The 13,653-nt window shown below is 50.5% G+C and overlaps 1 protein-coding gene across 2 annotated transcripts in view; it reads left to right on the top strand.

Annotated features, from left to right (window-relative positions):
* Window positions 1–13,653, top strand: part of LOC121167763 (alanine aminotransferase 2) — a 31,971-nt gene that overhangs the window by 3,260 nt on the left and 15,058 nt on the right. For both annotated transcript variants that reach the window (XM_040997344.1, XM_040997345.1), the window contains exons 2-4: window positions 5,977–6,066; window positions 7,979–8,087; window positions 12,966–13,099. In XM_040997344.1, the coding sequence (XP_040853278.1) occupies window positions 5,977–6,066; window positions 7,979–8,087; window positions 12,966–13,099 (333 nt within the window). The remainder of the gene's footprint in view (window positions 1–5,976; window positions 6,067–7,978; window positions 8,088–12,965; window positions 13,100–13,653) is intronic.

The raw sequence follows: 13,653 nt of genomic DNA, 5'->3' as shown, positions 1-13,653 counted from the left end.
GGAAGCTTTCTCTCCCATCCCCTCCACTCCAGTGCACCCTCTTCCTTCCGTCTCATCTCCTGACTCTTTTTTTCTCATCCCTTACCCACCCATGTCCCCAATTCTATCTTCAAATAAACTTGAAAGAAAAAAAGCACACACAGTCAAGGTAAAACATTCAAAAAGCTATCTGTGTGGTGACATCAGCATGTGTGACATCCAAACACAGGCAGGCACAGAGCACTTGACTATAGTCAACAAAGAGCTAAGGTTGGTGTGACCCCAGAGGTGCCAAGCTCAGGTGCTGTTGAAACCTCACTCAGCTTCTATAGAGTTGGGTGCTGAGACAGAAAAAAAAAAAATGGGCTCTCACCCAGTGGTTCCTTCCCCAGATGTGGCCAGTTTGGCCAGTTTGTAGTCCCAGTCCCAGGGCAGAGCAGGGTGTGGAGTGATAGGGCCGTTTGGGGATGGGGCTGAAGGTGGCAGCTGGGAACTTAACCAGGTCTCCCACAAAGGAGGCAGGAATCTAATTATCTGAGCTGTTACTGCTGCCTCTTAGGTCCCACAGTAGCAGAAAGTTGGAATCAAGAGCCAGAATCAGGAACTAAACGCAGGCATTCTGGTGTAGGCATTTTAATTGCTAGGCTTAAACACCCAGCCCACACATACCTGAGAACAGTTTCTGAAGGCATCCAGTAAGATAAGCCCTTTACCTGCCCAAATCACTGGATCTCCACCTTCTGCCCTTGTGTGCACCAGGCCTCAGGCTGTTGCCCTTGGTTTGCTCTTCAAGATGAGGCCGATGTGTTTCTCCTAAGATGAGTTGGGGAGACATCAGTGAGAACATTTTGAACGGCAAAGAATCGATTAGAATAGCAAACTACCAAGAGTTGTTTGGGGGGAGGCAGTGCTAAGGGCCCATGTTCCCCTGCCTTCTTGAGTGTGGGACTGGCTTCTCCCTCCCGAGACTTGGCCTTGCTCTTGTGATAACCCTGTTTGGAGTTCTTTGTGTCCGCTCAGCTTCAGCGGGGGTAACTCATGGCGCCTCTCCCGAGAGTTCAAGGTCCGTGCTCTGCATTCCTGCTTCAGTAGGAACCCTTGCCTCATTGTCCAGTCAATGCTATGGTTTCTTCCCATCTGGAGCAGGTCCGGTGCTGTGTTTGCATATTCCTGGTTTTAGGGATGCTGGAGTTCAGCTAGGTTCCGTCTCTCTCTGGAGCTCTGTGTATGACCACCCACCTGCCACAGTGCCCACCGTCTCCCATTTGGGGCTCAGGAGGTTGAGAGCTTTTCTTCTCACACGAGGTTTCTGGGGCCTGGCCCTTCTCTCTCACCCCTGCCCAAACCCTTCCCTTGCCTGCTTCCTGTTCTTCACTAGCCTGGACTCTGTAGAGTGACACCTTCATCTGTACTGCTTGCTCCTGGCCCTGGGCATGCATGATCGAGAGTCATTAAACAAGAGGGAGGCTCTCTGGGGAGTACCCATCCTACCTAGTCCCCACCTAGATGTTACGTGAAATGATGAGAGCCACCTGCTGCACAAGGAAACTATTGGGCCTGTTTTATTTTACTCCCAGCTTTATGGAAGTGTGGTTGAAAGAAAGAAAGGAAAAGTATGTATATAGTCAAGGTATACAACTTGATAGTTTGGTGTTGTAAACAGATGACAGGTTAATCTATAGATCCATCACTACATGCAGTTGCCTGCTTGTGTGTGTGTGTGTGTGTGTACACAAGGTAAGGGGGTTAAGAATTACTCCCTTACATATTTCAAGTGAGTGAGAAGAGAAGGTGCTACCAAGCCACCATTTGATCCCACCGCTTACAACGGAAGCTTTGGCCCGAATTGCCCTGTCTACCCCATCTCCCAGCTCCTGGTAACCCCTGTCTGTTTCTGCCCTTCTGTGAGTTCAGACTTTTTCTAGTCCCTTTTTCTATGTATGGTATCAGACAGTATTTGTCTTTCGGTATCGCTCTTAGCAAAATATCCTCCACATGTTGTATCAAGTAGCCCTTTTTGTGGCAAAGTAATATTTCACTGTGTGTGACATCCACATTATATTTCTGTATCCATTATCTGTTGGTAAAACTTCTGTTGATTTTTTTTTAAAGACTTATTTTATTTGAGAAGCAGATTTACAGAGAAAGGAAAGAGACATGTTCCATCTGCTGGTTAACTTCCCAAATGGCCACAGTGGCCAGAGCTGAGCCAACCTGAAGCCTGGGGCCAGGAGCCTTGAGCCTCCTCCAGGTGTCCCACATGGGTGCAGGGGTCCAAGGATTTGAGCCATCCTTTGCTGCATTCTCATGCCTTAGGAAGGGAGCTGGATGGGAAGTGGAGCAGCTGGGCGTTGAACCATATGTGATGAAGGTTAGGTTGGAAAGCTACCATCATTGCCCCCTTAGGTTGATTCTTATGTAGGCAATTTTGAATACTACTGCAATGAACATGAAGTGCAGGTATTTTAAGTTACTGATTTAATTTCCTTCAGATGTGTACTTGCAAGTTGCATTGAGTCAAGCAACCTCCATATTGTTTTCCATAATGAATGTTCTAATTTGCAGTTTCACCAATCTTACTGGATACCCTCACCAGTAATTATCTTTTAACATTTGGGGCCTGGCACAATGGCTTGGTGGCTAAATCCTCACCCTGAATGCAACAGGGTCCCGTATGGGTGCTGTTTCATGTCCCTGCTGCTCTGCTTCCCATCCAGCTCCCTGCTTGTGGCCTAGGAAAGCAGTAGAGGATGGCCCAAAGCCTTGGGACCCTGCACGCGCATGGGAGACCCAGAAGAGGCTCCTGTTTTCAGATTAGTTCAACTCCAGCTGTTGCAGCCACTTGAGAAGTGAACCAGCAGTTGGAAGATCTTCCTCTCTGTCTTTCCTTCTCTCTGTATATGTGTCTTTCCAATAAAAATGAATAGATCTTAAAAAAAAAAAAAAAAAAAAGCTTTTGGATTAGTAGGTGTCCTAATCCAGGTTAAAGCATATTTCATTGTGGTTTAGATTTGCATTTGATTAGTAATTTTGAATCTACTTTTTGTGTATCTATTTGCTATTCAGGTCCTTTGCTCATTTTAGAACTGGGTTTTTATTATTTATTTATTTAGTCTTTTATTTTTTTTTGGTTTTGAGTTGGAACTCTTTGTGTATTTTGGATGGTAGCTCCTTGTCAGGTAACAGTTTACAGATACTCCCGTCCTATAGGTTGCCTTTTCTTTTATTATTTTCCTTCGCTGTCCTTTCCTTGGACCTGTTAGAATCATCCACTGGCACCATGAGGCTGGTGCTGTGGGCAGGGAAAGACAATACTGGTAATACTCTTTGAAATAGACCATTCCCAAAGCCTAGGGTCTTCTCCCCTGACACCTGCCTGAACCGAAGTGGTGGGAAGTGAGTCCCCCCCAGGGTGGGAGTGTCCTCAGTGCTGCACGCAGAGCAGCTCCTACGTGTATGAGTTATGTGTCTGTGAGGCCCTGTGACCTGGCCCTTTGGCTGGGCTGGGCGATGTCACCATTGGGTGGACCAATCAGGCCTGGACGAGTCACTGTGTGCAAGAGTCTGCCTCAGGCTCCTTGGTCTTTCCCAATCCCTGTGGACTTTGAGTGGCCAGACACAAGAATCTGCACAGAACAATCTCTTCTGTGTGGTGGCTCTTGGCTGGGCATGCTGGGGCCCTTGCCCAGTTTCCTGTCCCCTAGTTCATCCATCAAAGCAAAGTGTCTAGTGTCCTCGGGCACCCAGGCCCAGGAAGGGAGATTTGCAGTGTTTCCAGGCTCCATGTCAGCAGACTCTGAATTGGTTGGGCAATGCCAGGCGAGGGCACGGGAAAGGAACTTTGGGGCTCCAATCTAGGCATTATTCTCTTCCTGTGTTGGGCTGGCCTGGGGCCCGCAGCTGTGTGTTGGTTCCTGGCCTTCCCAACTGTGACAGATTTATTCCCCACTAAAGAATAAGTTGTGCCTGTACCGCAGACATGGTCAGCTAATCAGGCCTGGGGGTTGAGGCAGTTCAGTTAAGCTGGCAGAGTGTCTCACACCAGGAGCTAGGCTACTGCCAGGGGTGAGGAGGTTATGGGGTGGGCTGAGCCTGCCTTTTTGTAGAGAATGGCTTGGGTTTCTACCCCACCCACAGCCTTCTTGGCTCCTTCCTGTGTTGCCAGCCAGAAGAGGCTACAGACCCACAGCCCAAGCCTCCCAGGGTTGTCTGCTCTCAGCCTCAGCCGTGCTCAGGGGCAGTGAATGGATGCTGCTACTTACCTGTCCTCCACACACGCCTGCTAATTCTGAAGCCCTGGGCATAGTTCTCCGTGTTTGCCCATCTCTGAAGAAATCAATGGAAAGCCCAGTGCGATGGCTCAGTTGACTAATCTTCCACCTCCAAGTGCCAGGATCCCATAAGGATGCCAGTTCATGTCCTAACTACCCCACTTCCCATCCAGCTCCCTGCCTTTGGCCTGGGAGGGCAGTGGAGGTTGGTCCCAAATCCTTGGAACCCTGCACTAGCCTGGGATACCTGGAAGAAGCTCCTGGCTCCTGGTTTTGTATCAGCTTAGCTCTGGTCATTGAGGCCATTTGGGGAGTGGTCCAGTGGATGGAGTATCTTTGTTTCTCCTCTCCGCAGGTCTGCCTTTCCAATAAAAATAAATGATCTTTGGAGAGAGAAAGAGAGAGAAGAGACACAAGGGATTTAAAGTGTTCCTCCCTGCCACACAGAGCTCTTAGAGGCTCCTTGCCCCCATATCTCCATGCCTTATTACTTAGGACTCAAGGGTGATAAGAAAGAGTTAGAAAAACTTATTTTCCAAGCCCACTGATTACTAAAAAAACGAAGGTTTCTGAACTTGTTTTTAATTTGTGCATGGCATGAAATGGAGGGGAAAAAAACTAAGTGTCGAAACCATAGACGTGCATCTCTAACGTTTGTGTTTGGGGTGCCTTCAGGCCAAGGGCAGCTGAAGGTGGGAGGTGGCCAGGCGGTCCTGCTCAGGTTGCCGCCTGGCATTGCCACCTCAGTGCCCTACCCCCGCTTCCTCTGCCGTGACCCTCGGGCTGGATTTGTGAGAGGATGATATTTGTACTCTGCCAAGTGCTTTCACACTGTTTATTTCAGATTATCCCGTCAGCCACCCTAGGAGGTCCTTGAACCTGTTGTTGATTCCAAGTCTTCCAGGGCTAGTTGTTGCGTTTATCAGGCAGCTGGGTGGAATTCTGTGTTTGCCAAGTCCCTGCAGTTCCGTATGTCAAACTTCATTTTCACCTTTGCTGTAGCTGGGGTGTGCCTGTCTCCACCTAGTGATGTCACAGGCATCTCTTGAGTCTCTCTGCTCTCCTTTCTGGGTTAAGCTCATTGCTCAGGAGTGGCCTCCATTTTGCTCTTCAACCCATCTCTTTGTTGCTAGAGTTTTCTTTTTTTAATAGGACAATCAGTTCCCATTCATCATTGTGCAGAGCCAGGGTTGTATGGGAATAACCCTAAGAATTCCCTGCTGATCAGTGTTTTCTGGAAGTGAAGGAGTCCTCAGTGCCCTTGGCCGTGCTTGGGGTGTGGGTATAGAGAGTCTGGGGTCCCCTCTCCCAAATGTTTGGCATCTTCTGTGCAGATACTGTTTGCCCGAAGCCTCCCTCTGAGGGCCTGCAGGCACCTCAGACTGCTCTGGTTGCCCAGGAAAGCTTTACAGCCTTTCTGGAAAGTGGGAACTTTCTGGCAGTGGGACATAGTGATTAAGAGATCTTGGAGTCTGGCTTCCTGGGTTCATCCCGGTGACATGATCGGTGACATGCCCTTGGATGTCTGTCTGTGTAATTAAATTAATACTAGTTCTACCTTGTTGTGGTGGTTGCGAAGGTTAAATGGGACCAGGCATGTCATGTCTCACACTCGGTAAGGCTCAAAATAGGGCTGCTTATTAATATCCTCTGGGTGCATGGCTTGGCCTCCGGAATCCAGTGTATGAATGTCTAAGTAACCACCTGTTGCCTTCTCTCCACTCAGGGTATCAAAAAACCCTTCACTGAGGTCATCCGAGCCAACATTGGGGATGCCCAGGCCATGGGCCAGCAGCCAATCACCTTCCTCCGACAGGTGAGTCAGCCTGTTTGTCTATCTAATCCCCTCAGGACCCAGAAGGCACCAGCATCCTACGGGGATGTGCTGTTGACTTGCAGCTCTTATTATCAATGTTTGCTGGTGCTCCAACTTAATCTTCTCGCCTTCTAAGGTTATTCAGAATCCTACACTCGTTTTGGGATTACTTTGGGGTAGGAAGCTTCCAGGAAGGTGCATGATCCTGGATATTGAGTAGTAGAGGCTCAGTGGGCAAGAACAGCAGTGGGGTGGACAGCTGGGTAGGAGACAGGAAGAAGGCGAAGTGATTTGGTGGGTTGAGCTAGAGCTTCCAAATGAGACACCCCGAATTTGGGTGTTGGCTGTGTCCCTTACTAAACAAGCAGCCTTGGGCGTGTGGAGCTCACCAGAATGTGCCCCAAAGGGCTTCTGGGGTCACCTTGAGAGGATGAGTATGGTAGCCTTCCCCCTTATCCAGAGGAGAGTCCGGGGCTCTGCTGCCATCAGCTGCTGCTCCGAGTGTGGTTCGTTCAGCTCACTGCTCATCCTTCAGGTGGAGGCATGGTTCAGTGTTTTAGTGTAACAACAACCTGAAGGATGTTGCATTAGAACTGGGATTGGTGGGCCTGAGAGGGAAAAGCAGGGTGAGGGAATGAAATGAGGCAAGCTGAACAAAGGCAGGCATCCCAGCAGTGTGGAAGCTTGTTCTGTGTGGTTAAGGTTCACCCATTGGGATGGGCAATGATGTTGAATGCTAGGCACCCATTAGGATGCAATGATGTTGAATGCTAGGCACCTGTTTTGATTTTCTTTGCCCAAGTCTCTGACTCTGGGGATGGTACAAAGGAAGTTTGACCTTGTCCTGTGCCGTGGAGTAGTGGGGAGCTGGGGTCTCAACTTGAAGCCCCTGTGGGTAATGGGGACCACCGTATCATTCCCTCCTGTGGCCACCACTGTTGACCCTCAGAGCATGCCAGCTGCCTGTGAGTGTAGAAATGGATCAGAGTGACTGTTTCCAAGGAGGTGGAGCAGGAGGACATCGGAGGCCCTGATTGTGCTAGAAGCACACACTTGGTAGGAGAGGGTCTTGGGTCATGCATAGCCCCGGCCTTGCCCGACTAATAGGCAGGTCCCCAGATCCTATCCCTGAATCTGATGATGGCAGGGCCAGTGCCTCCTGTAGCCTTCATGTACTTCTCTGGTCTTTATTAGTACACCTTGTGGGGAGGGGAACAAGCTAGGTCAGGGCATATATCATGCCCACTCCAAGAACCCAGGCATGGACTGAAGGCACCTGGCTGGTAGCAGAGCCATGAGCCCTCATTGTCAGCCCCAGTGCACCTGGCTCAGGTGCTGAGCTGCCAGCTTAGGCTTGCCTGGTGAGCTGGGGTTAACCAGCACCTTTGCACACCTTTCCTGGTTTAATGCTTTTAATTTGTGAGGTTTGGGTGATTCTATCTATAATAGAGTTGAGAAAGCTGGCTTGGTTTACAGATGACAAAGGAGGAACACAGGGTGTGGGGATGCTCAGGCTATGAGTTGGGAGGGGACCTTTCTTTGCAGCCTTATTCCTGTCAGTTGGACTTCACCTGCCTGCCCAGCTCTGGCCTCTTTCTCAGAAGACCCCTGGTTTTTATGGCCTGGTATGTGGGAGCTCACTGTCCTTCATGGGCCAGTCAGAGCCAGGGGCTCAGCAGCAAGCCTCACTTGATTTCTCCGGAGGAGCCCCTTCTGGACCCTCGAGTGCAGGTTATGGTGCACCCTAGCTCCCAGCAGCCACCCCTGCCATGCTGCAGAGAACCCACTCGAGCTCCCAAAGGCCGAGCTGTTTGTAGAGAGACCCACTGTCCTCTGCCCAGTGTCCCTCGTGTCCAACGTGGGGTGCTGGGGCAGAGGTACTGGGAGCCCAGCCTGACCTTTGTTCCCCCAGGTGATGGCACTCTGCACCTACCCAAACCTGTTGGACAGTCCCAACTTTCCAGAAGATGCTAAGAAACGAGCCCGGAGGATCCTACAGGCTTGTGGCGGGAACAGCCTGGGTGAGGCTTCAACGGGCCGGGTCCCCAGGAGCATGGAATGAGTGTGTATTTCCAACACAGCTCTGGGCCCCAGTCCTTCCATGTGTGTCCGTTTGTGACTGTGTGAATGTGTATGGAATGGTTGGCGCACAGAGTAAAGGAAAAATAACATTTCCTCTTTACCAAAAAAAAAAAAAATTTGAAAGAGTTATAGAGTGAGAGCAATCTTCCACTCATTGATTCACTCCTCTAGTTGGCTGCAGTGGCTGCATCTGAGCCAGTCCAAAGCCAGGAGCCAGGAGCTTCTTTAGGGTCTCCCACGTGGGTGCAAGGCCCCAAGGGCCATTCTCTGCTGCTCTCCCAGACACGTTAGCAGAGAGCTAAATCGGAAGTGGAGCAGTGACCCCGACCTGCTGGTCACCAAGGCAGTGGCTTTTATGCCTCCTACCCTCCCCCGCATCACAGCACGGGCCCCAGTAGCATTCCACCTCTCGGTACTTTTGGTCTCAGATGCTGGTACCTGCATTTTACTGGATTTGGGGTTTTATGTCTGGGAACCAGTTTCAACAGATTTTGAGCTTTCCAAGCAGATTTGACCCAGTGGTCAGTCTCGGCAACAAGGGACCAAGGGGCCGTAGTGCTCAGTGTCCCCGCCACTCTGGACACATCCCCGTGTTTTGATGGCTGGGGAGAAGTGCCTCGGGAGCCTTCTGGCCCTGTTTCTGTGGCCTCCTTCATGCCGACTGTGTCAGCTGCTCCTCCTGTTCCCTGGCCTTTCCTTTGTTGGGAGCCCACACCCAGCTGTCCGCCTCCTGATGGAATGGCCAGCAGGCAAGAGCTCTGCGGGAAGGCGGCCCTGGAATGTGCCCCCTCTCCATGTGAAAATGATCCTCACTCTCCCATCCCTGCTCCGATGGATTTCCTACTCTGGCTTTTTGTTCTCATCTCATTTTCTGCCCTGTTTCTCTCCATTTCCTCTACTCGGCATCTATGCAGGGAATCCACTTCTGTTGCCCCGAGGAAGCTACTTATTCTTAGAGCATGCGCTGGGATCCCAGGGCATGCCACCAGAGAGTGAGATGGCAAATGAGATGGGGAGTGCTGTGACTTGCTCAACAGGGGGGTCAGACCCCCCACACCCCCACCCCGACACACACACACACACACACACACACACACCATGGTTTCGGTCATCTTCCTGACTCCCGCTACCTTGTTGTGCTGTTTCTCCTTTGAGAGCCATGTGCTTGAATTTTGGGTTGTAGCCCGTAACACACACACACACACACACACACACCCCTTCTCCAAGTCTGCACTGTCCTGGTCATGTTAGGAATTTTCACCATTTACTCAAGACCCCAGATGCCACACAGGAGATTTTTTTATTAGGTGTAGAGGGAGACCTCGTGCATGTGGAAGGGGGCAAAGGCAGGAAAGGGGGCAGAGATTGAGGAAGAGCGGGAGGCGGGGGGGACTCCTGCCATAGTGGTAGGAGGGGGACTCCAGGGGACCCCAGCAAAGGAGAGGGCCGCAAGCACCTGGAGAGGAAGAGAGAGAGAAATCCAAAGAGAACATAGGGGTATTGGGAGTAAAAACCAAGGGGATTGGTGCGTAGCCTGTCAGGTACAAACTGGGTACTGAATAGCGGGAGACTTTACAGGAATGAAACAATCCAAAAATCAGGGGAACTGAACCCTAAGGGAAGCAACTATTTAAAGCAGCAACAGGTGTAAAATGATGGGTGTCTCATCAGTCTTCAGAGGCTGAGATTCCAAGTCGCTGCTCACAGGTCAAGTCCATCTGGGGAAGGGCAGTCCCTTGCTTTCCTGCCTGCCAGACTAGATTGCTTTGGGGTCAGGGTCTTATGGTCCCGGATCTAAAGCACAGGCTGGTAAGAGGCAGCCCATGGCAAGAGGCCTGGCCATCGGGCTCCTCGCTTCCTGTATCCTCTGCCTGTTGTAGTGGTCAAAGGTGTCTCTCATGGCTGAGGGCCTAAAAGTCCCGGAAGCCAGATGCAGGAGCGGTGATGAGGTGCGAGATGCCTACAGAAAGGAATGGAGAAGACCAAACCTGGCTGCCTCCCTCTAGGCCTCATCAACAGGCGTTTGTTAGCCAGAGCTGGGCCTGTGGGGTTTGGAGGTTGTGTCCATGGAAGTCTCTCAGTTATTACAGATAGAGAAAAATTGGGGCCCAGAGCGGTGGCACAGTGGTTAAGGTCCTCGCCTTGCACGCCTGGGATCCCATATGGGCACCGGTTCTAATCCCAGCAGCCCCAGTTCCCATCCAGCTCCCTGCCTGTGGCCTGGGAAAGCAGTCGAGGACGGCCCAAGGCTTTAGGACCCTGCACCCACGTGGGAGACCCGGAAGAGGCTCCTGGCTTCGGACTGGCATAGCATCGGCCGTTGTGCTCACTTGGGGAATGAATCATCAGACAGAAGATCTTCCTCTCTGTCTCTCCTCTCTGTATATCCGCCTTTCCAATAAAAATTTTTAAAAATAATAGAGAAAAATTGACTCCCACTTGAGCACCTGTGGAAGAAGGTACTCTTTGAGCCTGGAAGTACTTTGTACAGCCACCACCCTCTGGTGTTTTCAAGGAAGACTGACAGGTGTGCCGAAGCCCCTCCCCCTTACGGGTCCTGACCTTGGAAGGAGAGGCAGTGTGGTTTTTCCAATAACAAAGACATGGGGGGTGGGGTGCTGCTCTCTGTTTACTAAGCTTTGGGCAACTCGAGCACTTTCCTGCTCATTAGATAGAAAATAGAACCTGTCGGGGTGCCCTAGGGTCACTCTGACCCAAGTGGGATTTAAAATACTTCCATTGATTAATTAATTTTTTCCTAATTGAGGTTTTTATTGGTGTCGAGGATCAATACACAGATATTTTAAATTGTACACAATTCTTTTTTATTTGATTGAAAGTAAGTTACATAAAGAGTGAGGGAGAGACAGAGAAAAATCTTCCATCTGGTAGTTCACCCCACACATGGCTGCAGTGGCCCAACCAGTTGAGCCAGGAGCTTTGGGGGGGAGGGGGGGGTCCTCCCTTGTTTAAGAACCTAAGCACTGGATCCCAGTGCTATAGCGTAGCGGTTAAAGTCCTGGCCTTGAAAGCACCGGGATCCCATATGGTTGCCGGGTTCTAATCCTGGCAGTCCCACTCCCCATCCAATTCCCAGCTTGTGCCCTGAGAAAGCAGTTGAGGACAGCCCAGAACCTTGAGACCCTGCACCTGCATGGGAGACTCCAGGCTCCTGGCTTCGGATTGGCTCAGCTCCAGCCATTGCGGCCGCTCTGGGAGTAAACCATCAGATGGAAGATCTCTCTGTCTCTCCTCCTCTCTGTATATCCACCTTTCCAATAAAAATAAAATAATAATAATAAAAAAAAGAGCCTAAGCATTAGGGCCATCTCTGCTGCTTTCCCAGGCGTTTTAGTAAGGAGCTGGAGTGGAAACAGAGCAGCTCAGACTCAAACCAGCTCCTATATGGGATGCTGCTGTCACGGGTCATAGCTGTACCTGTTGTGCCACAACAGAGTTCAGCTCAGACTTTCTAAAAATTATTCCAACCGTAGCATCCTACATCTACTGGCTAGCAGCGACCCTGCTGGAGAGTGACAGAGAAAGAGGGAGAGATAGTGAGAGATCTTCCATCTGCTGAGTCCCTGCACAAATGGCAGCCACAGCTAGGGTTGGGTCGGGCCGAAGCCAGGAGCCCAGAGCTCCATCTGGGTCTCGGATGTGACCAGGGCCCACGCACTTGGGCCATTGTCCTCTGTTTTTTTCTAGTCTCATCAGCAGGATGTTGGATTAGAATTGAGAACCCACGCTCATATCCAATGCTGGTGTTATAGGTGTGGCTTACAACATCACCCCACACCCCACCACCATGGGAGATTTTAAAATTTATTTTTCAAATATATATATATATATAATTTAATTATGTGACGGACTGAGAGAGTAAACATACTGTGATCTGCTGTTTCACTCCCTAATGACCATAGCAGCCAAGGCTGGGCTGGGGTAGAAGCTGGGAGCCAGGAGCTTGGTCCAGAAGTGGCAGAGACTCGGTTACCTATGTATTTCTGCTACCTTTCAGGATCTGCCTTGGCAGGAAGCTGCAGTCAGGAGCCAAAGCCAGGGATGAAACGGGCATTCCTATACTGTGGGATGCAAGATGGTCACTAGGCTAAATTTCTACTCCCCAACTGGAGTATTAAATATGGAGATGAAGCCTTGAAGTTCACCTCTGACATGCTTTTCTTAGTTATTACAGCATCAGATTCCGTGGAAGCATGCATGTATAGCAACGCAATAAAAGCATGGGAACCCCAGTTCTAATGAGAAGATTGATTTATTTAAAGTCAGAAGTAAGGGTGTTCCATCTGTTAGTTCACTGCCCAAGTGGCTGTGACCGCTAGGATTGGGACAGACTGAACCCCTGAGTCTCCATTGTGGGTGACAGGGGCCCAACCATTCGGGCCATCTTCCCCTGCCTTTCCCAGGCCATTGACAGGAACAGGATCAGAAGTGCATTGGCACTTACACGGGATGCTGACATCCTAACAACCTCTCTGCTGATTTCCTTTGTCATAAAACATACAGATGGGTGTAAGCACCATGTGACTTGTTGGAAGCCAGGGCCTAGAATAATGCTAAACTTAAAATAGGCACACACACTGGGGGAGTGAATGACTGAGTCAATGGTTAAATGATTGGCTGGCTGGATGGGTGAGGCCCAGACAAATGTTAAGCATCTTGTCACAGTTCCAGAGTCCAGAACAGTGGGAGTTGGACCCCACCCAAGAGCCCTACCCTACCATTCATTCCTTCCCTCCATGAGTTGTGTTGAGTACTCCCTGCTGCCTCTGGTTGCCATCTTGCTTGTTTTCTTCCAGGGTCTTACAGTGCCAGCCAGGGTGTCAACTGCATCCGTGAAGATGTGGCTGCCTACATCACCAGGCGGGATGGCGGTGTCCCTGCAGACCCAGACAACATCTACCTGACCACTGGAGCTAGCGATGGCATTACTGTACGTGGGACATCCCATGTTATCACCCAGGGCTCACACACATGAACCGTCCTGCATATTGGGGCCATGTATTAGAACTGGCTGGTAGAGGACCAGGCCTGGTGAAGAAGGATGGCCACTGCCCTGGAAATCAACAGTCCTTGCCTCCTCATTGCTAAATTCTAAGCACTTTATGTTCCCGGAAGGCAAAGAGACAACTGGTTGCGGTAGAAAAGTATTGAGAACAGGATTAACAGAGGAAAGGGAGTGGGAGGGGTACTGTGAGTGGGGGGTCTGAAGAGATTCCGCCCCTCAGACAGTAGTCATCAGCCTATTTCTGCTGTTTGATGGGAAGGGGACATGAAGACGTGCAGAGGCCCGGGTCCACAGCAAGAAGGTAGATTTCAATGGGCGGAAGAGCCCTGATTTACATCCAGGTCAAGCAGGCAGCTCTGAGTCAAAGCCAGCAGGATCTTAGACCAGAAAGTGGCATAGTAGGTGACATCTTCAGCCCCAGTTTTCACCCAGGGCATACCTCACACACAGAGAGGAACCATGGGGCACCCTAGGGTTCC

The sequence above is a fragment of the Ochotona curzoniae genome, unplaced genomic scaffold, assembly GCF_017591425.1.
Source record: "Ochotona curzoniae isolate NIBS_2020 unplaced genomic scaffold, NIBS_Ocur_1.0 patch425, whole genome shotgun sequence".
Classification (NCBI taxonomy): Eukaryota; Metazoa; Chordata; class Mammalia; order Lagomorpha; family Ochotonidae; genus Ochotona; species Ochotona curzoniae.
The sequence above is the reverse complement of the archived record's forward strand: the minus strand, read 5'-3'. Positions and strand labels throughout refer to the sequence as shown.